The sequence below is a fragment of the Cornus florida genome, unplaced genomic scaffold, assembly GCF_030987335.1.
Source record: "Cornus florida cultivar Cherokee Brave unplaced genomic scaffold, ASM3098733v1 CherokeeBrave_3.0.0_Hap2_Chr11, whole genome shotgun sequence".
Taxonomy (NCBI): Eukaryota; Viridiplantae; Streptophyta; class Magnoliopsida; order Cornales; family Cornaceae; genus Cornus; species Cornus florida.
In genome coordinates this window covers 125,812,805-125,836,348 of record NW_026775581.1, presented here as the reverse complement: position 1 = coordinate 125,836,348, position 23,544 = coordinate 125,812,805, and the positions used below count along the sequence as shown (strand labels likewise).

General features: G+C 34.8%; 2 protein-coding genes across 9 annotated transcripts; both read right to left on the bottom strand.

Moving 5' to 3' along the window:
• Nucleotides 1-6,564: 6,564 nt before the first annotated feature.
• Nucleotides 6,565-10,904, bottom strand: LOC132280779 (putative B3 domain-containing protein Os03g0621600). 8 transcript variants are annotated; one of them, XM_059782521.1, is made up of 7 exons: nt 10,337-10,902; nt 10,002-10,142; nt 9,186-9,237; nt 8,464-8,568; nt 8,006-8,324; nt 7,703-7,902; nt 6,565-7,433 (listed from the first exon to the last, which is right to left on the bottom strand). In XM_059782521.1, the coding sequence occupies exons 5-7, from the start codon at nt 8,229-8,231 to the stop codon at nt 7,191-7,193; spliced, it is 669 nt and encodes a 222-aa protein (XP_059638504.1). In that variant the 5' UTR covers nt 8,232-8,324; nt 8,464-8,568; nt 9,186-9,237; nt 10,002-10,142; nt 10,337-10,902; the 3' UTR covers nt 6,565-7,190. The 8 variants fall into 8 exon arrangements, with proteins under 8 accessions (XP_059638504.1, XP_059638505.1, XP_059638501.1 ...); XM_059782522.1 differs by having other exon boundaries at nt 8,464-9,237; nt 10,333-10,902; XM_059782518.1 differs by having other exon boundaries at nt 8,464-9,246.
• A 1,034-nt stretch (nt 10,905-11,938) lies between these two features.
• LOC132282076 (putative B3 domain-containing protein Os03g0621600) lies at nt 11,939-22,900 on the bottom strand. Its single transcript, XM_059783707.1, has 9 exons — nt 22,733-22,900; nt 15,426-15,825; nt 15,070-15,254; nt 14,763-14,990; nt 13,443-13,523; nt 12,931-13,179; nt 12,582-12,731; nt 12,307-12,396; nt 11,939-12,184 (listed from the first exon to the last, which is right to left on the bottom strand). The coding sequence occupies exons 1-9, from the start codon at nt 22,898-22,900 to the stop codon at nt 11,939-11,941; spliced, it is 1,797 nt and encodes a 598-aa protein (XP_059639690.1).
• Between the last annotated feature and the right edge of the window lie 644 nt (nt 22,901-23,544).

Here is a 23,544-nt window from a genome sequence, read left to right as displayed (position 1 = left end):
GATACTTTTGAAGTGTTAAATGACTATGTTACCCTTTGACGATGTATTGATTATTTTTGTAACCAAACTACTTAGCATACCGGGAAGAGAAATGAATATCCACTGCCAAATACTTCACACATCAGCGATGTTCACTCCCCTCTGCACAGACCCATCTCGCTGATGCCGATCACCCTTTGTCACCATCAACGTCATGATAGGCACCAATTTCTTCACCTCTAGCCTAGCAAACCAGAGACAACAACCACAAATCCAATATACCCGCATCAACAACAACAACCCATACTCCCTAGCTCTATCATCCTAACCAGCGTTACCTAAGACCATGGGCACAGCCAGGATATTGAGGTTGGGATTGGGGGGAGGGAAATTATAAACAACATTAACTGGTTAGAAACTTTTGAAAAAAAAAATTATTAAATAGGCAAAAATATTTTACTATTTATTATATTGATACAAAAATATATCTATCTAAATTTTTCCTAATTTATTTAAATTAAAAAAACTAGTTATTCAAAAAAATATTTTATCAAACTTTCTGAACAAACACAAATAAGATTTATGCTAAAATTATAAAAAAATTCAATTAAATAACTCTCTTTATTTACTTACTGAAAAGAAAAAAAAAAACAAAAATAACTTTTTTTTTGTCAAAAAGTAACAATTGAAAATTTAACAAAGGAAAAAAAAAAAGTGATGGAAAGAATCATGTAAAACAACATTACCTAGCTAGAAACTTTTGAAAAAAAAAATTATTATATAGGCAAAAATATTTTACTATTTATTATATTGATACAAAAATATATTTATCTAAATTTTTTCTAATTTATTTAAATTAAAAAAAAAAACTAGTTATTCAAAGAAATATTTTATCAAACTTTTTGAACAAACACAAATAAGATTTATGCCAAAATTATAAAAAAATTCAATTAAATAACTCTATTTATCTACTGAAAAGAAAAAAAAAAACAAAAATAACTTTTTGTTTTTTTTTTTTTTAAAAAAAGTAACAATTGAAAATTTAATAAAGAAAAAAAAAAGTGATGGAAAGAATCATGTAAAACAACATTGCCTAGTTAGAAACTTTTGGAAAAAAAAATTATTATATAGGCAAAAATATTTTACTATTTATTACATTGATACAAAAATATATTTATCTAAATTTTTCCTAATTTATTTAAATTAAAAAACTAGTTATTCAAAGAAATATTTTATCAAACTTTCTGAACAAACACAAATAAGATTTATGCCAAAATTATAAAAAAATTCAATTAAATAACTCTCTTTATTTACTGAAGAGAAAACAAAAACAAAAATAACTTTTTTTTAAAAAAAGTAACAATTGAAAATTTAACAAAGAAAAAAAAAAGTGATGGAAAGAATAATGTATAAGATGGAATTTTATGATAATAAGATTATGGAACGTGCTTGAATTGGAAGGATTTTAAGATAGTCACGTTATGGAAAGAACGATGTTTGAATTGAAAATTTAAGACAGCCACATTAAATTTTTATCGGGTTTTATAATAGTCAATTAAATCACTTTCTTTTAAATTATATATAAACTATCTTTTATTAAATGTTAATTAAAGAAATATATATTTTTTTCTTAAGGGTGTAATTATAGATTTTATATTATATATGTTTATACTATTTTATTTTTACCTATACTAAAAAAAATTCCAAAAAATTAAGGGGACCATGGCCCCCGCCAACTAGCCCCCTTCCCTGCCTAGGAAGGATAATATTTGGTCCAACCTGGTTAGATGAACTTCATCTATGTGTTTCAATCACATTACAACACGTGTATAAATTTAAGTTGGGCATTGCCCATCAATTTTCGGGTATAACCCGTTGCCTCGCATCTCTTCATCCCCAATTTATCAGTCTCTCAACTCCTCCATTTTCGACTGCCTCGTATCTTTCTGCCTGCTCACTTGGTCTGTCAACATACTCGCTCAGATAAGTTAAGCAAATCCAAATTTCACCACGCCATTATCTGACCCATTTCCCCATCATTGGTCACCAAAACTAACACATATCACATACATAAACATATTCACCCACTCCGACGGCAGTTGTACAATGGAGGCCAGACCAGTTCCGGCACTAGACGACGGCAAAGAGTTTAGGGCAGAGGGCGTGAAGAAGATCACGATCGAAGCTCGGAGCCTGAATTGCAATCGTCGGAGAAGAAGGGGCTCATGTGCGCGTGGAAAACGCGTTAGATCTATTCGCATGAGCGCGTGTTGGCGAGTGGGCAGCGAAGTTTAGTCTGGCGATGGTGGTCTGTGCTTGAAGTTCAGTCCGGCGGAGATGGTGGCCGCTGTTGCGTGTGACTGGTGGATCCAAACTTCCCTGCCGGCGAGTGGGCGGTGAGCTGCTATTCGTGGGCTCTTGGGTCAATTCCGGTGGCGGCAAAGGGTCAGTTCCGCTACTATCCTCAAACCTCTCAATTTCTAGCCACGACGACCTCTCCCACGTCCTCTACTACCCAACCTCCCCTTTGGCCGCCCAGTCCACAGATTAGAAGAGAGATGAGAAGGAAAAGGAAAAAAAGAATGGGTTATATTGGGCAATGCCCAATTTAATTTTATATGTCACAATTTAAATGGGCCACATCATCAAGTTGCATGATCTTCATCTCACTTAGGTTGGACCCAAGTATTATCCTTTCTCACAAAAATAGATTTAATTATATGTTTGTATAATTGTTGATTGAATTTTGCCAACATTCTAATCGCCAATGTGGGGGGAAATCATTGACCTCGAGGATTGGTTTACAGGGAGAATAGAGAGAGGGTGCTGATGCGTGCGTTTGGAATTGCTAGGGTGGGCCATAAATGACGTGGTGGTCTCGGGGACTATGTATACAAATAGTATATATACACACACATAGGGGTCTTTTTGTTATTTAAAATTATATATATTTTGTATTAAAAAATTAAGGACAAAAGAATCAATTCGTAGGCAAAAAGTAAATTAGAGTGTAAGTAAAAATTAAAATCAAAATCTTCGTATGACGAAAATATGCGCTGACCTCAGGTAATAATAAATATAATAATAATAATACTACCACTAAAATGCACGGAAATAAAAATTGTTACAAATTATTTTATTTTACTTTTAAATTTTAATTGGGATAATATCACTTACCTCTTTCTAGGTTAGACCTAATTACACTCGATACCCTCATGGTTTCAAATATTACATCGACCTCCCTCAAAGTTAGCTCTGTCATACCATTTAGCCCCCGGTTTTTGTTGGTGTCAGTTTTTTTTTTAGAGTGAAATGTCATATTGCCCTTAGATATATAGGTTGCAAAGACATTGCACCCTCACTTTTTGATACAAAATTACTTATATAACCTTAATACAAAGAGAAACAAAACTCTTCCAGTCCTCCAGGTATATTTTTACTTTACTTCTATGTCTAAAATCTTTACCAATCTTTTTCTATCTACAAACATATATATATGAGCTTCTCAAAAAAATAAAAATAAAAATTGGCAGTGAAGAACTATATTTATGTGTCTGTATAGAGAGAGGCTCAATTGTGAGATATATTTTTGTAAATTGGCATATTTCGGTAACAAAACAAGTTCTAGTCGAGTTGTAATTTCAGTTACCATATCAGACTTGACATCGACTGCGAGATTCAGAGATTGAACAGAAGAGGAAAGTACTATTGATCATCAAAAAGGAAAGAATAACACATTAGGACATCATTTCCCACTTAGGACACAATTACCTATATGGTATATGTTCAGAGTTACCAAATTACAGAAAATTCAAGTTTCAGTTGGATTCTGTCTAGTGGGAACCGGTAGCAAAAGTCCTGACAGCATTCGAACTTTTAGTTTCCTGTTCTAATTGTTACCTTTTTAATCCAACATCCTTCTAAGTCATATATACGAAATTTCCTTTATTTTCAAGAGGAATAGGACTTTGCAAACCTCTATATAAACCATGTCATACATAAGGTTTATGACACGGCTTTTGATATACAGATTCATTATTTTTAAAGCCTTAGGAAGAAAATCCCTTTCAGAAAATCAAAGTTGATTTTTCTAATGTCTACCTAGAACATACACAAATTCACCTAGTTAGGTTAGAGTTGTGGAATTCGAATCCTGATTATGATCATACAAGGTAAATGCAATCACACTTTTGAATGGGTTGGAGCATTCGTAGAGTGTTGTCTGATCTACCTGCTACTCTTCTACAAATATCAAGTGTCAGTCTGAGATCAAGTTGCTGTTGGACGAGGAGTCGCAAAGTCAGAGGATCTTCAGTGGTTGGTGTGGTGTAGAACGATAGGGTGTGAGCCAGAGTCAAAGTTTAGTATACTTTGTTTCAAGCATAGTGGATTGGTTTACTTTGGACTGCACAGTCTACGAGGTTTTTCCCATCACAGTTGACGTATTTTATCGACTGGGGTTTCCTCGCTAAAATCCTGGTGTCATCTCTAACTTTATACTCTATATTATTTTATTTGCATGTGATTAACTGTTTAATTATTAAAACATAAAATAAGCAAAGTTGTTAAGGACATAGATCTGTTTTCTAAAACAAATAAAAACTTTCTAAGTAATTTCCGCTGCGTACGGCGCACATCAATCACATCCACACTTGCTAATCTTTCAACCTCGCCGCCACAAAAAGCCCGCGCAATCAATCCGTTCCTCCATGGTCGCCTGAATCATGGATCCCATAGTCACCGCCGATGAGGTTGTAAGCGACGGACAATGATGACAAGTGAGGGTTTTGTTTTTGATTTTATTGTGGGTAATGAGCTAATCGTGATGGTTGTGAGGGTGAAGGTTAGATCAGTGGTTTAATCATGCCGTAATACACTACATATGCATTGTCAAAAGTAACTTCTTTTCCTGCCATCTTCAGCTACCAATTCAATTCCAGCAACCAGATTTATGATATCCTCCATGACATATACAATATATATTTCTTCAATTGTACATGTATTGCATGTTACACTTGTGACTAACATTAAATCCTAGACATTGATCTTTGAATCTTTCTGAGTAATTTCATTAGAAAGGGAAAACAATGGCGTCAAGAAGATCACGGGTATGACAATGTAAATTTTGTTCATGCAACACCCCTGTGCTTTCCTCTTTTCTGAACGTAAATCAATAGAAGAGAAGATAAAAAGCATTCATATATAAATACCCCTTTGATGAGTTCTTCGGAATCGTCACTTTTGCAATACTTTTTTTTATATAGAATCACAAGTACCAGACATATTTGTTAAAATAAGCTATGTCGATTGAAGCTCTCTAGCAATTGCAGGTGTTGACTACATGGAATACAACAGCAACATTGAAGCTTGCGAGGGTTGTGTCTTGGAACGGCCACCTCCATATCTTCTAGCTGATCAACGAAGTCGCAGCACTGAATTTAAGAAGGGTACTAATATATATATATTTGTTTTTCTTGACCACTGTATAATAGAAGAATTATCAATATATCAAAGATAGTTTATATATATATATATATATATATATAACACAATAAAAAAGAATAACACCAAATGCACATTAACTATTAACTATTCAACATGTAGTAACCAAAACACCAAATGCACATTAACTATTAACTATTCAACATGTAGTAACCAAAACATATATATATATATATATATATATATATATATATATAACAATAAAAAAGAATAACACCAAATGCACATTAACTATTAACTATTCAACAAGTAGTAACCAAAACATATATCACCAAATGCACATTAACTATTAACTATTCAACAAGTAGTAACCAAAACATATATATATATATATATATATAACAATAAAAAAGAATAACACCAAATGCACATTAACTATTAACTATTCAACATGTAGTAACCAAAACAGTAGCCACGTGAATCGTTTGATATCAGCCCTGATTCCGTTCCTTGATTTTGTTCTATTTATCACTAAATTTATTTGGTTGGCCAATTCGGCTCCTGATTCCGTTCCTTGATTTTGTTCTATTTATCACTAAATTTATTTGGTTGGCCAATTCGGCTCCTGATTCCGTTCCTTGATTTTGTTCTATTTATCACTAAATTTATTTGGTTGGCCAATTGGGCTCTCTATAATGCATCCAAGACAAATAAAAAACAGCTTGCTCTCTATTTTCTTTTTCAAATAAAATATTTTTTTAATTTTTGGTATTTGACAAAGAGGGTAGGTCGAATCCATCATGTAAGATGGAGCCTGAATGTAGAAATCCATAGGCAGAAATCCATCCATCAAAAAATAGGACTGATCGATTCGATTTGGAAATAAAGTTCAATCCAATTCGATTATTACGGATTTGTGAAATTTGAAACCGAACCGATCTGTGGAGACCTTCAATCCGAACCAAACCGATCTGTAAAATAACGAATCGGTTCGGCTTCCACGAATTGGGCTTTTCAAACAGCCCAATATAATTACACTTTATGACCTATCAAAATCTTAAATTAATAATTAAAAACCTGTAACTAACTTTTTAAAAACAAAATAGAGTTATAAATCATCCAAAAGTGAAGAGTCTTAAATAATGAATAAAAAATATATATAAATATAATAAATATAGTTATATATATAATATATTAATATATAATTAAGATAACAGATCGAATTGGATCGGATCAATTTTTCCACGGTCCAATCCGTTAATTGAACTGCGAATAGCGAATTATTATTTTTCTAAACCATCACCGAACCATGAGATCTAAAAATCGAATTATCCTCCCCCATCACAAAAGGTCGAGGTTCAGTTGAGAGAGACAGTACGGGGTACGGATGGGCGAAGAAGGCTCATGACAACCCCTTCAAAGGGCCAAAGAAGGGGCACAGGCCAACTTAAGCCCTTAAGCTCTGTTTTCTTGCTGCTCTGACAATTGTTGATCAACTGAGTTCACAGTTTTTCCATCTCAATGGTTAGCCTGTCAGAATTGCAATGCTTCAAGAATGATCTCCATTCCTTCTTTTACTTGAATGAGTAAAAATGTGTCCAAACATACCAATATATTCAAAATTACCCTTTTCACATTCTTCAAACACATCACAAGGACTAGATAATTTTCAGATACAAAAGCATATACATAGAAAGTAGCTTGACCAACCTCTTGAACATTAGTTATCAAATCTCCATCATTCACTTGGTGATATCAAGTGCTATCACTCAATTACCATATCTAAAAACAGAAACTTTCAGCACAAAATCCTCCATCTCAACCAGCTCAAAGACACAAGAATCTCCGACTTGCAGTGTGTTGTCCTTGCAAAATAAGCTCCAACCTTTACTGAACATGTGAGTATTCATATAGCTAATATATTTCACATCCCACGACTTTGCTGAAACACGAAGAATAACATCCTGTGTACCCTGTTTCATGTAGCTCTTGACAAAGCTCGTTGGTACATACTGCACAATGTACCAGTTTACTATTGGTAAGTTCGCACAATGCAGAAATTATGAAACCTGATTATTGACAATGATTCCAACAAATTTAATGCACAAGTCTTTCTACATACAGTTATTAGTTTTGAGGCATATTTGTCAGTGTACCATATCCAAATAATGCCGAGGAAGTCCCTCATCTCACTTCTTTTGTTACTCATTTTAATCTACCAACATCTGAAGGAGTACAATCCAACATATACATTGTTGAATTTGAGCAATCATAAGCTTACCATATATCTATTTTCCAGATAAGCTGGCTTCATAACAACTTCAAAGGAAGGGTATGAAGACAGAAACTTCGACAGAAACTTCCCAGGAGGTTTCAGAGCTTCATCATTCTCTTGAACAGCCATGAGACCCCTCCGACGTAAAGTCCTATTAGTTTTTTGCTGCGTGCCATTGTCTTCAAGCATCAAATGTTTTTCCTTCACTGCATTATATATATATGTGTGTGTGTGTGTCAACATATATGATAAGCAGGCACACCGTTGAAAACTTTTATGATGAACATAAATTTTATGTAAATTACTAACCGGGTTCTTTTTTCTGATTTTCTTGCACAAATGCAAATGATTTTTCAGTCTTCCTAGTGGGGAAGCAAACCTCCTTGTGACAGCCATTTTTCCCATATACTTGAACAAAAAAGATTGAATCGCCACCATAACAAAATACTAGGAAATCTCCAAACTCTAGTGAACTGTCTTCCACAAATTCATGCCAACACTTTTCAAAATACAGATTGTTATCAACTTCTCTCATTTCAACCTGCCACGATCTGCTTGCATGGCTCCTAATTATAGACTTGGAGGGTATAACTCCATCAAAATGCTTAAGGAACGCTGGTGGAATTCGCTATAAGAATACAAAAATTGAAACATTCAAGATCCTGATTAAATTGGTTATGGTAATATATTTCAATTTCAAGATCCTGATTAAATGCTCCCACACCCAACAAAAGAGTTACTAGTTATAGAGCAAAGAGGAGAATTACCAGTCGTTGAGAGCTCTGTTCTGGGATAAAAACTTTGAAGAACTGAGTCAGAGAAAGAGAACTTTTTGGGAGGTTTCACCATTGTTTGATCTTATTCCAAAATACCTACACCACTTTGGATAGCGCTTGATTACTTTGTGGACGTCAATGTTATATAGGTCTAAGAATAAATAGATGAGTCTTGAGTATTTTGTACTTACCCCTAGTTTGGCAAATTGGAATGGAATGGAAAAGTCATTCCACCTTGTTACTTTTTAAGGGTAGAATGGCAATTTCAAGGTATTGCATTATTATTATTATTTTTTAGTTAGCATCAGGAACTCCCCTAGGCAGGGCCCCTTCGGGACCCATCATAGGTTACAAACCTGGTGGTGCAGAGCCTTACCCCAAGGATACACCGGGTAAGTCGGGGGTGATAATGGAGGCTAGCAAGGTTCAAACACTGGCCAAGTGGGAGCCAATGCCAAGCCCTTACCAACTCATCCAAGCCCCCGAAGGCAAGGTATTGCATTATTGCATCCACTTATGAAGTGGAAAACATCATCATTGAGCATTATTGAAATGACCCTTTCAAGGAATTCACTCATTCCAAGAAAAAATTGAAATGACCATTGGTCTTCTTGAGCTGTGAATAGCCATTCTATTCCTACCAAAAACTAAAAATAAATAAAAACTGAGAGACAAAAAAAGCCTTTGTCTTCTTTCGTACAGATATCTCTCACCGTATCTCCTCTCTATCTCTCCGACAGTACGTGATCTCTCTGCAGGTTACATCTGCACAAACTGCACCCATGAATATATATATATATATATATATATATATATATATATATATATCATGTAAAACCTAAATGAATTTGCCTATTGGTTATATTTCATTGTTTAGTTGGCCTACTTTGTTAGCTTGAGTGGCATTTCTCAAATATGGTAAAATTGAATTGGCAAAATTTTATATGGATTGAGCTCTGTAATTATCCACCTAACAACTCTGATTATTGCCAAAAATGTCAAATTGAATATATCATGCGTGCTCTAAGGTGTCTTTAGGGTCAGTTTGGTGCAATGGAAAAGGGAGGAAAGGAAAGGTGATGTGATGGAGGGTGATTAAAAAATTGTGCTTGGCATAAATGGTTGGAAGGAAAGGAAAGGAAAAGAAAGGAAAGGGATGATTTTGAAAGGATATCACAGGGGTTAAATAGTAACTTTCTTATCAAAAATGGGAGGAAATGAAGGGAAAGAAAAGAGAGGCTTGATATATTATTTCTGATGCCAAATTTACCTTACACAAGATCAAGATTACACTTATTTTAGTTTGCAAAACAAGAATTAATAAATTTTGTTGTTTATATATTAATAAATTTTGTTACTACTTTGTTTCATATACAATTGGGCGCCCATATTAATTGACAGATTTATGCTTTATGCGGTTAACATCCAGTTTATTATTAGCATGAAAAAAATTCGAATAATATATATATATATATATATATATATATATATATATATATATATATTGAATAATTGAAGAAATAACTTACCAGTCTGAAGTGACTAAAGCCCTCTAAAAGATGGTAGGACCGTAGGATGCTGTAATTGTAAAAATTATAATCCACGATAAGGGCCTTCAGCTTGTTCAAGTCTCACGTTCTACCCAAATTTACCAATTAGTCTTTCAAATCCTGTAAAGGGAGATCCTGTTTCAGTCATTATCTTCACTAATATTTATAACTAAAATTCATAAAATAAAAAAAAAATTATATAAAAAAGATCATAAAAAATTTCACCAAACAGGATTTAGTTTGCAAAACAAGAATTACAGACCTTGATTAATTGATTTAGACAAAAAAAAAATTAAAAGAAAACCCATACATACAAGTTAGCAGTTGCAGAGAGAGAGAGGCGGGCAAGCTTGAGAGTTGAGAGACAGCGGCTGAAGCTTGCGAACGGCGAACCCGAACTAGAACAGCGGGGGATGGAAACTGAAAGATATAGGTTTTGATTTTTTGAACAATCTGACATGATATGCCGGTAATAGGTTTTGAACTTTTGATTCTTGCAGACAGATAGATAAACTGAAATATATGGGTTTTGAACTTCTGATTTTGTAGTTTGCAGTTGCAGAGAGAGAGAGAGAGAGAGAGAGAGAGGGCAAGTTCAGAGTTGAGAACGAGAATAGAGACGGACGCGGGTTTGGAACTTCTGATTTTGTAGTTTGCAGTTGCAGAGAGAGAGAGTGAGGGCAGGTTCAGAGTTGAGAACGAGAATAGAGACGGACGCGGGTTTTGAACTTCTGATTTTGTAGTTTGCAGTTGCAGAGAGAGAGAGAGAGGGTAGGTTCAGAGTTGAGAACAAGAATAGAGATGGATGCGATTTGGAGGCTGAAATGATTTGCCCTAAATATATATATATAGATATATATATTTCTGGCGGCCCATCATCCATGGGCCTATAAATTTTTAGATGGAGGCGATTGGAGAGGCTGAAATGTTTCTGCATTCTTCATATTTTTGATCCATTTGTCACATAAATATCATGTAATTCTCTAGTTTATCTTTTTTGTTTATTTTTATTGATAATTTTTAATTTAACTCATTTATATTAAAATAGTTATATTTCTTTTGCCTATTTAGTATACATTTCTTTTGCCTATAAGTATAACATGAATTCAAAACAACAGTAATATTTTTATCAAATTATTATTTATTTTTATATTATATCGTTAAACCTATAAATTTATCTTTTAAAATATAAAATGGTATAATAATAAATTTATTAAAACGGTTTCCTTTTCTTTCTTTTTTTTAAAGATAATTATTATCCTTTTTTTTTGTTCGTTAATCAACTAAATACGATAAGGATTAAAATTATCCTGTCATTTCCTTTCCTTACCCTCATAATTAATGTTATTCTTTTTTTTTCTTTCTCACCGTACCAAACATAGCCTTGGTCAAAAAGCTCAACATGTAAAAATTATAATATACACAAATAACCCTGGGGCTGTGTAACAATTGTTGATTCAGCTGAGTTCTCTCGATGGTTACCAAATGAGCACAAGCATGTCTTAAAAAATTCTCCCCCTTCCTTCTTTACTTAAGTAAAAGGTATCCAAACTCATTTAAACTATTCAAAATTACTCTAATCACCTTCTCTGCGGTGTGCTAAGTCACACAGGAATGGGAGAACGACAAAATTTAAATATGGGGTGGGCAAGCATGAGAGTGAGACTGTAAGAGTAGCAACCGTTTAAAAAAATTGCTCGACTAAGGGTGGGGGCAATGATTATACAATATACAGTTTTAGCCTTTGTCAATGAATGAACATCAAACACATCACTACGACCAGAGAAATTTCAGATACAGAAGCATATGCATAGAGAGTAGCTTCACCCACCTCCTGAAAATTAGCTATCTCCATCATGCAATTCATGATATTATTGTGTCCTCATGAAATTAACAAAGCAGTAACAAACTATCACTCAATTACTAGATCTCGAAACAGAGACTTTTAGCACAAAATCATCTCTCTCAATTAGCTCAAAGACACAAACATCTCCCACTTGCAGTGTGTTATCCTTACAAAATGCGCGCCAACCTCTACCAATCCTGTATACGCCATTCATAAGACGAATCAATTTCACATCCCATGACTTTGCTGAAACGCGAAGAATAGCATCCTGTCTACCCTTTTTGATGTAGCTCATGACGAAGCTCAATGGTATATGCTGCACAATGTATAAGTTCTTTTTCAGTAAGTTCGCACAATGTTGAAATTTATATTTGTATGATCATAAAACCTGATTATTGACATCATGATGATAAATTTTATTCGCAAGTCTCTATGTACAGTTATCAGTTTTGAGGCATGTTTGTTAGTGCACCATATCACAATTGGTAAATGCTGCATATAAGTATTCTGGTTTCTAATGCTTGGTATCTAATAATACCATTTAGAAAAATACTAATATAAAATCTGACTAATTATCTGTGACCTAATGCCAGAGGAAGTCCCTCATCTCACTTCTTTGTTACTAAGTTTATTCTATCAACATCTCATGGAGTAAGAATATATATATATATATATATATATATATATATATATATATATATATATAAGCTTACCAGAAAACTCTTGTCCACATAAGCTTTCTGCATTACAACTTGGAAGGAAGGGTATGAAGAGAGAGACTTCCCAGGAGGTTTCAGAGATTTATCATTCTCTTGAACAGCCATGAAACCCCTCCGATGTGAAGTTCTATTAATTTTTTGCAGCTTGCCATCGTTTTCAAGAATCAACTGTTCATCCTTCACTGCATTATATATATATATATGTGTGTGTGTGTGTGTCAAATATATATGATAAGTAGACACAAGTTGTAAAATTTTATGATGAATAGAACAAACAACTTAAATTACTCAGTTACTCACCGGTTTCAGTTATCTGATTTTCTTCCATAGTGAGAATGCAAACCTCCTTGTGACAGCCATTTTTACCAAATACTTTAACAAAAAAGATTGAATCACCACCATAACAAAATACTAGGAAATCTCCGAACTCTAATGAATTGTCTTCCACAAATTCATGCCAACCCTTTTCAAAATACAGATTGTTATCAACCTTTCTCACTTCAACCCGCCACGATCTGCTTGCATGACTCCTAATTATAGACTTGGAAGGTAAAACTCCATCAAAATGCTTAAGGAATGCTGGTGGAATTCGCTATAAGAATACAAAATTTGAAACATTCAATACAATTGGTCACGGTAGATTGTAGAAGACAGATTGATATATATAGGTAGCATTGTACTTGAGAGAGCAAAATATATATAAAAGTTACATGTATTGATTGAAATTGAATAAATATTAGTTTAAACTTAAAAAAAAAAATTTCTTAGATTTCAATTTTAAGGCGTGATTTGTATTTTGTGCTCCCAAACCCAACAAAAAGTTGTTAATCATATAGCAAAGAGGGCAAGATTTACCAGTCGTTGAGAGCTCTGTTCCGGGATATAAACTTTGAAGAACTGTGGGGACTTATCAGAGAAAGAGAACTTTTTGGCAGGCTTCACCATTGTTTGATCTTAAGCCAAAAAGCCGGCAAAGTAAATGCCTTAACCCTAATTTTGTTTGCTCTGGATTAATTTTTGGAACATTGCAGCATTTGCAGGTCAACATCATAATTCAAGAATTAGTAGGTGAGTCCCTATTTTTCGCAAGTAAACCAAATAAGAAATGTTTTGGTATGAGGCCATTTATGTAATTGTGATAAGAATGCCACGTCACCAGCAGCGAAATATTGGAGAAATTTTTAAATGACCGGGAATTACGACCCTCTTATTAACTGATTGCACGAGTGGTTGGGTCACACGTCATTCTAATCAACACTCTCTTGAAAAAAAAATTGAATTCACAAAATGTAACAAGATATTATTAAAAAAAAAAAAAAATTATGAAAAAGTATGAACATTAATTTTAATTGCATGGAATGATCCGCGCTTAAATTGCACTTACTTTCCCTAAAATTTGGACAAATTTCACATGAATAGAGCATTTGAAATTTATTACTCCAACCCCTCTTGAGATTATAAAAAATCAATTATACTAATATATTTTTATAATACAAAATATACTCTAAAATAAATTAAAAAATCAATCATTCTATCTCATCTCTCTTATATTATTTTCTCTCTCTTCTCCACCACAGTTAACCTCTCCTAAAAAAATCTTGTAAATAATCATTTTCCTTTCGGTTTTTAATGTTGCCAAGTAATTTTAAAAACGAAAACTTCATTATGCAATTCTTGGAAACTGAAATCTTGCAACATATTAGAACAGTGTGAAATAATACCTATTGCAAAACTTGTTCTAATCAACACCATATGGGCAATTTGTGAAAGGTAGACAAGAATGCAGAAAATATGGCAATTTGGCACCAATGTAGTAGTTTCATCATCATATAATTAACCACAAATTCAAAGATCCCAGTTCATAGTGAAAGAATAAGTGAAACGACAAGACATGCATAAATTGATCAAACCAGTACTAGCAGGAAACAGACCAAAGCACATTTTTTTTTTTTTTTTTTTTCTTAGTTGGTGCTCACACATACTGGCTCCACTGAGGTTCGAACCCCTGACCTTCCACATTTATGTCAACATCCAAAAGAGTTTGTCAAACAAACGATAAAAATAAACTTGAAAGAGAGTAGTTCATGATGAAGGAAGATTTAGTACTGTAAAGCTCCTTTCAGTCACCAATCCTACACATATTAATGTTAGCGGCAGGCAGCGCCTTGCATCTCAAAATATGATGACTTTCAGCGTAGTTTGGATGCCCTCAGTGAGCTGAAAGACACAAACATCACCTACTTGAAGATGATTGTCCGATGCGAATGATTTCCAACCAGAACTGAGTTTTGCCCATCCTGACACAAAACAGCACTCAGCAGACCATGTTGTCCCATTGGAATCCCCAAGTATGATTCTCTGGTTATGAGACAAATATTTCCTGGCAAAGGCAACCGGTATATTCTGCAAAAAAATAATAAATAAATAAAGTATCAACTAAAAATTAGTTGCTCGATCACGAGAATATCGATTGATGGCTTACCAAATTGCATCTGCCTTCAACATAAGATGGTTGCATGACAACCACGAAAAAGGGATCTTTCGATTTATAAGCTTTGGCTTTTCCAAGGGCTCTCTTTTTTTCATCAGCAGACACTTTAGGCCTTCTTTCAGGAGACTTGTTATGCAGGTTCCTTGATATAGTAGCCATGCTTCCGCTGCATTCGTCTGCAGGACAATCGAGACAAATTGAGTTAGGATGCTTGCACAAAGTATTTCTTGGTTAATTATCGAAAAAAGAAGAAGAAGTATTTCTTGGTTTACAAAGAAGTCTTAATTTCTTACTTTTAATTTCTCTTTTCGAAGAGTTGGAATCACCATCTTCAATATTTGACTTACCAGACTTCACCCCATTAATTTCCTCCCTTGTCTGGTATGTTGGAAAATGATTCAAGATTTCGACAGAATCACCAACCTCAATAGCATCCGTATTGGGCATTTGGCATCCCATGTTGTTGTTGGTTTGTTCAACATAAGCATCACTTGGGTATTCTATCTCTGATGCACTCGTATCAAATATATGAACATGAAAATGGGAATTTCCATCGTACTTAAATACCAACATGTGTCCATAATCTATAGAATAGTACTCTTTGAATTCTTTCCAGCCATTTTGCAGCCAAACATCCCCATCAGAATGTACCAACTCTATTGTCCATACAGCACCAGTTGGAACCTTGAGGAATACAGGATTTGACAGATTGTTTCCATGACTTGTAATAAACTTTTTTGGAATCCTCTACAATAAACCTCGAGTTAAATTTGAACAGGATTGACAGATAAGAAGCATTTGAGAAAGAAAAAGTATTACTACAAATCATTGGGACATCAAATTAAGTACTTTCATCAAATGCTGCTTAAGTAGTTAAGTGCCATGAACATAATAATTGCAAACCACATCTGCTTATTCCTTAGCTTATCATTATTCGTGTTAATCACCATACAAATTAATGAAGAAAGGTACTTTAAACATATATCCTCTCCAATTAATGTTAAGGCCGGTTCCAACACAAATCACCAAGTGACTTGAGCTTGATTCGTCTTGAGATGAACAAGAAAAGGTTGGAACATAAATTTAAATTTTTAAGATTATTTAGGCATGCAGGTTTAAATTCAACTTGTAAGTTCAGGACCATCCATATAACTATATATACACACACACACACACACACCAAACAACTCAAACTTGGCTTGAAATTGGTTTTAAAATAACAGACTCAAAATCATGAGTCATTTAGTAGCTTTCCATTTTTTATTTTTATTTTTATAGCAAATACAAGCAGTTAAAAACTTTTTAACAATCTTCATTTTACAATCTTAAATTGTCTAATGAAATTTTAAATGAGAAAATTGATTTTCGAGAGTACGAACAGAACTCTATGTACTAGTAGAGGTTTGAGAAATAGTCCCTGAAAAACATCAATTCATTTAAACGGAACCCAATAAATATTAAACATTAAGAAGTTAAACCCGGCCATTTTTTAAAACCACAACTTTGTATATGTATGGTGTATAGATGCACCAACAGATTATAAAGATAGATACATGTGTATAAATACATGTTGGAAATATACAAAATCAAATTAACTTTTAAAAGTTTTTGTACTTAATATGTTAGTGTTTAAATTTGAAAGGACTCCTTTCAAAAACAGACATAACTTTACCGGAAGATTTATATCTTTCTAGAAAAGACATAATGCATGTTTTATAGAAATATCATCTTTTAGGTTATAAATAACCTAGTTGCATGTGTTATTCATCCAAGTCCCTATTATGTAAGAGATTACTTCTTCTTCTAAAACTCTCTTTTCCTTAATAACTCATTTTGTTTATGTTGTTTCCTATTATTCTGAATATTATTGTTGCATTGAAAACACATTTTTCTTTAACTACTAATTTTGTCTACCTTGTTTCAACAATATAATGTAGAGGTGATTCAAGATATTTTTTATTATCTCTATAATGCATATTTTACAATATAACATAAAGGAGATTGAATATATTCTTACCAACTTTTGATCGTGAATGATGATCTTGAAAAACTTTGGTTGCTTGGCCAGCCCCTGGGCGAAATTCTCATCACTTTGCCTAGTGCTAACCATCTTTTTCTTTGTTGTGCAATGAACTTCCAAAATTGATTGAGACTTACTGTCCTAGTGTTTTAATAATGACAAATGAATTGGATGGATTGAATGATGTCTACCAAACCAGTCAAACCTTATTAATGTACAATCTTACAAAACAAAGTGAACACTCACCTAACACAGTAACACTCATTAATAAAATATTTATGTCGAGTTTCCAAAATGGATGACAAAAACCTACCAGGACCTCCTCCTCTGTTACTGTGTTTTCTTCTACAATCGTGGGATTCTTATGAGAACAGCTCAGATCTCTTTTCCATTCCATACAATACAAGTACGAATTAAAAAAAAAAAAAACAAAGGAAAGGAAAAGAAAAATAAGGAATAAAAAAAAGAAGGTTTTTCTAATGAAAAAAAGGTTTAATTTGTGATATTTTGAGGATAAATTTGCATGGTTATGTGTGATACCCCTTGGATCCGAGACACAGGTTGATCAGGCCCAGGCCCAGGCCCAAACCCGAAAGATATCAGATAATTAATATTTTAAATCAAACACGGAATACAAAATTGATTTGATTTAAGAAATAAAAATTTAAAAGCTGAAAGGAACTGGAAATAAATATCTTCCAAATATAATTATAAAAATCCAAACTTCAAAACCTATGTAAGTTTACAACTCGGGAATCCATCTATTGGACCCTTTATAAAATTTCTCAAATAGGAGTTTAAATCATAGAAATAAATTCTACAGCTAACATAGAGAAGATTCCTACATAGTCGGAGGAATGAATATTTGTATCTGCTCTGCACGTCCAAGCTCTAACCCTGAAACTGACGAACACCTGGAAAATAAAGGAGTGGGTCAGGCCCACATGCAAGTCCTGATCTACACAATCCAAACAGTAATCCGATACGCAGATACATACTAGGAAGACTCAACCATATCTAGAGTAGTCCATATATATATATAGTGCACACTAATAGGACGCTCGCTAGTCTAATAGGTTTGTCTCAGCCTGAATAAAAGGCAACATGCAAATACGCACCCTAAGGTGGGCATGAGTACCTAGACCTACCAGGGAACAATACCTATGTCCAGTTATCCATCCCAAGCGATATACGCGCCCTAACCATGGTCCTGAGACTCAAGCTCATACCATGGCACATAAAATAAATATATAAAGTCCGTACTCCTAATACAAAATATTATCCATCTGTATAGTGGTCTGATATATGTAGCACAAATTCATCCTGAAACCATAGTAGGTCATTCACTTTATTTGATTGACATGACACAAGTAGGTGATGGACTTAACATTTATGGTTAATCCATACCTTAATTCAAATTGGGTCGGACTTAGTGTTTTGAACTAATCCCTTCACAATATAGGTAGGTCTTAGTGTTTTGAACTAAGCCATCCCTAATATGACACCGTCCCATACCGGTTCATATACATCCATATAAGTATGACTTAACCTCTTTATGGTTAATCCAACTCATTCCAAATTTGGTAGGACTTAGTGTTTGTACTAATCCATACCTAGTATGCCACCGTCCCATACCGGTGCATACAATCCTCCAGTTCCATAGTTAATAACACAGCATAAACATGTATCAACTAATTTCCAAAAGAAACATAAATATAGTTTAACATATTTACAACCAATTCATGCATCCAATATACCATTTAAATATCACATTACAGTGCTTTATATATATATGAAAAGACTGTACATGTAGTTCCTCCAATTAATATAGTTGACGGAACAGTAATAAATACCAATCCACCATACTTCAAGATTTGCATATAAACAGTTTAACATGTGTACAACACATTAATCATCCTACATAAGGTTTAGAAATCCCTTTCCAGTCCCATTTTATTAAGTAAGACTGAAACCTACCACTCCTCCTGCACAACCATATCTGATGCAATAGTTGATAAATTTAAAACATCCATTAATTCCATTTAAGCATACTTAATCTTCTAGATAGATAAACATATGCTTATAACATATTTGAACATACTTGATAAATTTAAACATGCAAAAGAACCCAAAACTTTGCTCAAAGCAGTAAACAGTTTACAAAGATTTCAAAGACAACTTCACATATGCAGTTTCTTCGTTTAACCTTAGGTTGCTTCAAGGTTCAACCCAATACCATTAACAATACTTCCAACCATTTTTATATCCCTAGAACTATTATACATCCCAATTTTACCCACTGAAACAACCCAGTCATCTTCCATAGGTCCAGAAACAACCCAAAATCACGCAGAAGCAAGAAAAGAAGCTGGAGCCGCCTCCCTTCTTGGTGGAGCCGGCTCCTCCCTTATTGGAGTCGGCTCTACCCTTGTGGAGCCGGCTCTCACACCCCTAGAGCCGGCTCCCTCCTTTGGTGAGCCGGTTCTCCTCCTTTGAGAGCCGTAATTCCTTCTCTGGTTGTCTTCCTCGCCTCCGACTAAGTTCAAAACCTATTTAGAATTTTAAAACCTTGTTCCAGTGTTTATACACTATCCTAGATTACATGAGAAACCCCCCAACATGCATCAATAATCCCAATTAACCAAGCTTGAACCCAAGACACAGCATGCATCAGTTCACAGTTCTTTAAAAATTTGCACAGTTTGATTCACGAGATTTATTTCCGTTTGAACATGCATACAAGATAAATTTAATCATTAATCTGTTTTTAATCTTGGTTTAATCCTTAGAGTCTTTCTAAGCCTGTACAGAACACAGATTAAAGAGATAGAGTGGAAACAGAACTTGCCTTCAGTTTCAGACTGTGGAACTGCAGACCTCTGTCAACTCCGGCAACGATGGTTGTCTCAACTCCCTCTGCTGCTCCTAATTCAATCCCCAACCTTCTCCTTGAATTCTTCCTTCAATCCCCAAAGGTTCTCTCTGAAACTCTCTACAACTCTCTGTTTTTCCCTCTCTGAAAACCTGATACGTGAATGCAGGTTGTGTGATGTTTGTTTGCTAAACCCTAAACCCACATGAAGAAATATATTTATAGGCTTAATTCTCCAACCCTAATCCGTATATAGCTAGAGCCCTACGCTCCTCCCTTATTGGAGCCGGCTCTACCCTTGTGGAGCCGGCTCCAATCCCTTGTGGAGCCGGCTCTCACACCCCTAGAGCAGGCTCCCTCCTTTGGTGAGCCGGCTCTCCTCCTTTGAGAGCCGTAATTCCTTCTCTGGTTGTCTTCCTCGCCTCCGGCTAAGTTCAAAACCTATTTAGAATTTTAAAACCTTGTTCCAGTGTTTATACACTATCCTAGATTACATGAGAATCCCCCCAACATGCATCAATAATCCCAATTAACCAAGCTTGAACCCAAGACACAGCATGCATCAGTTCACAGTTCTTTAAAAATTTGCACAGTTTGATTCACGAGATTTATTTTCGTTTGAACATGCATACAAGATAAATTTAATCATTAATCTGTTTTTAATCTTGGTTTAATCTTTAGAGTCTTTCTAAGCCTGTACAGAACACAGATTAAAGAGATAGAGTGGAAACAGAACTTGCCTTCAGTTTCAGACTGTGGAACTGCAGACCTCTGTCAACTCCGGCAACGATGGTTGTCTCAACTCCCTCTGCTGCTCCTAATTCAATCCCCGACCTTCTCCTTGAATTCTTCCTTCAATCCCCAAAGGTTCTCTCTGAAACTCTCTACAACTCTCTGTTTTTCCCTCTCTGAAAACCTGATACGTGAATGCAGGTTGTGTGATGTTTGTTTGCTAAACCCTAAACCCACATGAAGAAATATATTTATAGGCTTAATTCTCCAACCCTAATCCGTATATAGCTAGAGCCCTAATGCAAACCCTTAGTCGGCCCATGCAATTGTCCAAGTTATAATACACGGCGACTTAATACAACCTAGGTCAGCTACAGTAACTCCAACCCTAACTGACATATACGTAAATCAACTTGATTATATAATTTAACGTTTAAATAACTTCCACAGAATATAATCCTAATCTAAATTAAATTAACATTTAACTTAACCCAATTCAAAATAATCCAATAACAAAAACAATAATATTAATAAAAGAAAACAATTAATTCAAATAAAAGGACAAACAAGCAGATAATCAATTATCAAACAAATAATCCAATAAAATGACACATAATAAAATAAAATGCAATTAAATACAATAATTAAATTCCAGAACTGTCCTTTTAAAATTAGGGGTATTACATTCTTTCCCCCTAACAAAAGGAATTCCGTCCTCGGAATTCACTCTTACTTTCTTCCAGTAATCCAGGAAACTGCGAGCGAATGACATCCTCCCGTTCCCAAGTGGATTCAGCCTCATTGTGATGACTCCACTGCACACGAACTAAAGGAATAACCTTATTACGAAGGATCTGATCCCGACGGTCGACAATACGACACGGTGGCTCCACATAAGTTGCATCCGGCTACAACTCAAACTTCCCAACATTGATATGTTGATACCGCCTCTCATCTCGCTGATAATTCCACAACATGAAAACATGGGACACATTGTGGACGTGATCTAAATTATCTGGAAGTGCCAACTTATAAGCGACAGCTCCAACGTGATCCGTAATTTATGAACCGATAAATTACGGTGACAACTTCCCTTTCTTCCCAAAGTGCATGACACCTTTCATAGGCTACACTCTAAGTAAAACCTGATCCCCAACCTGAAATTTCCAAAGCACGTGTGCAATGATCTGCACAACTCGTCTGCCTACCCTGGGCGGACGCAAGCGATCCCTAAGAAAAACTATCCTCTCAGAAGTATCCTTGATGAACTCAAGACCCAAGAATCTGCTCTCGCTAAATTTCACTCCGGTATCGGCAGTGGCTGTAGAGTTCCTGGCGACCTCTGATGATCAATCTTGACCATCTGACAAGTACTATACTGAAAAACGAAAAGAGCAATGTCTCTCTCTATACTTGCCCACCAAAACTGCCGCTATTCCCTTTTAAACCATCATACTATCCTGGGGATTCAACATTCGGAAACAAAATTACCCTATCGACTTACACTAGTTCATTTATAAACTCCTTGGTAATCGTCCTGTCTTAACACATCATACACGTAAACAAATATTTGTTTGTTTGTCCAAAACCAATCACTCCATTGTAAGAATCCTCCATTATCGTACTATACACATACCAATATAGTTTAACAAACCCACATGTATATTTATATCCCAAAAATACTATCGTAAAACACAATGAAGATAACCAAAACCACTAGTTTACATTATTAAAACATTTTCAAATCCATAAACCTCCAAAAGAATAATTGTCTTAAATTCTTTAAAACCAAAACTAGTGTAAACAGTACTATTCTTTAAACAATACTTATACTCCTACTAGTAGATAAAATCATAGTACTCTTAAAAGAGCATTTATCCTTGAACTCCGGTGCTCTCCTTCGTGGATGCTCCGGTGTCTTCTCCATCTGGATCTTCTTCGGGGTCTTCCTCTCCGCTTGGCTCAGCTTTGAGCACCACCGAAGTTGTGTTAGGTCCACAGTATGGTGGCCAATCTCGCACACCAGAAACCTTCCTTAACGTGTACTCCGAAGCAACACCCATTGGAATCAATTCCTTATTTTCCAATTCTTCCTTCTTGATCGACCTTCTCAGGGGAATCGCCGGAGTAACCTTCCTCGGCCTTGGGCCCGTCTTTGCTTTCATCACGGACCCTATCCTCTTCCTAGTGCCAACCATTCTAAAATTACAGAATAAACTTGACATCAGTACCTTCTAAACGAACCGTAAAGGAATTCACCGAATCCTAAACTTAAGCTCTAATCAAGAGAAAACGCTACGTGGAAGACTTAATACGAAACACCCTAGAGACACTTGAACCTGGAGTGCTCTGATACCAACTGTGATACCCCTCGGATCCGAGACACGGGTTGATCAAGCCCAGGCCCAAACCCGAGGGATATCAGACAATTAATATTTTAAATCGAACACGGAATACAAAATTGATTTGATTTAAGAAATAAAAATTTAAAAGTTGAAAGGAACTAGAAATAAATATCTTCCAAATATAATTATAAAAATCCAAGCTTCAAAATCTCTGTAAGTTTACAACTCGGGAATCAATCTATTGGACCCCTTATAAAATTTCTCAAATAGGAGTTTAAATCATAGAAATAAATTCTATAGCTAACATAGAGAAGAATCCTACATAGTCGGACGAATGAATATCTGTATCTGCTCTGCACGTCCAAGCTCTAACCCTGAAACTGACGAACACCTGAAAAATAAAGAAGTGGGTCAAGCCCACATGCAAGTCCTGATCTACACAATCCAAACAGTAATCCGATATGCAGATACATCCTAGGAAGACTCAACCATATCTA

Coding starts and splice junctions, on each gene's coding strand:
- LOC132280779 (XM_059782524.1), bottom strand. CDS start 8,231: ATGAGAGAAGTTGATAACAATCTGTATTTTGAAAAGTGTTGGCATGAA. Junction 7,903..8,005: donor AAATCAGAAAAAAGAACCCG/GTTAGTAATTTA, acceptor TATATAATGCAG/TGAAGGAAAAACATTTGATG. Junction 7,434..7,702: donor ATCTGGAAAATAGATATATG/GTAAGCTTATGA, acceptor TACATTGTGCAG/TATGTACCAACGAGCTTTGT.
- LOC132282076 (XM_059783707.1), bottom strand. CDS start 22,900: ATGGTTGGCACTAGGAAGAGGATAGGGTCCGTGATGAAAGCAAAGACG. Junction 13,524..14,762: donor CGCTGAAAGTCATCATATTT/TGAGATGCAAGG, acceptor ACAATGGTGAAG/CCTGCCAAAAAGTTCTCTTT. Junction 12,732..12,930: donor AAAATGGCTGTCACAAGGAG/GTTTGCATTCTC, acceptor AACGATGGCAAG/CTGCAAAAAATTAATAGAAC.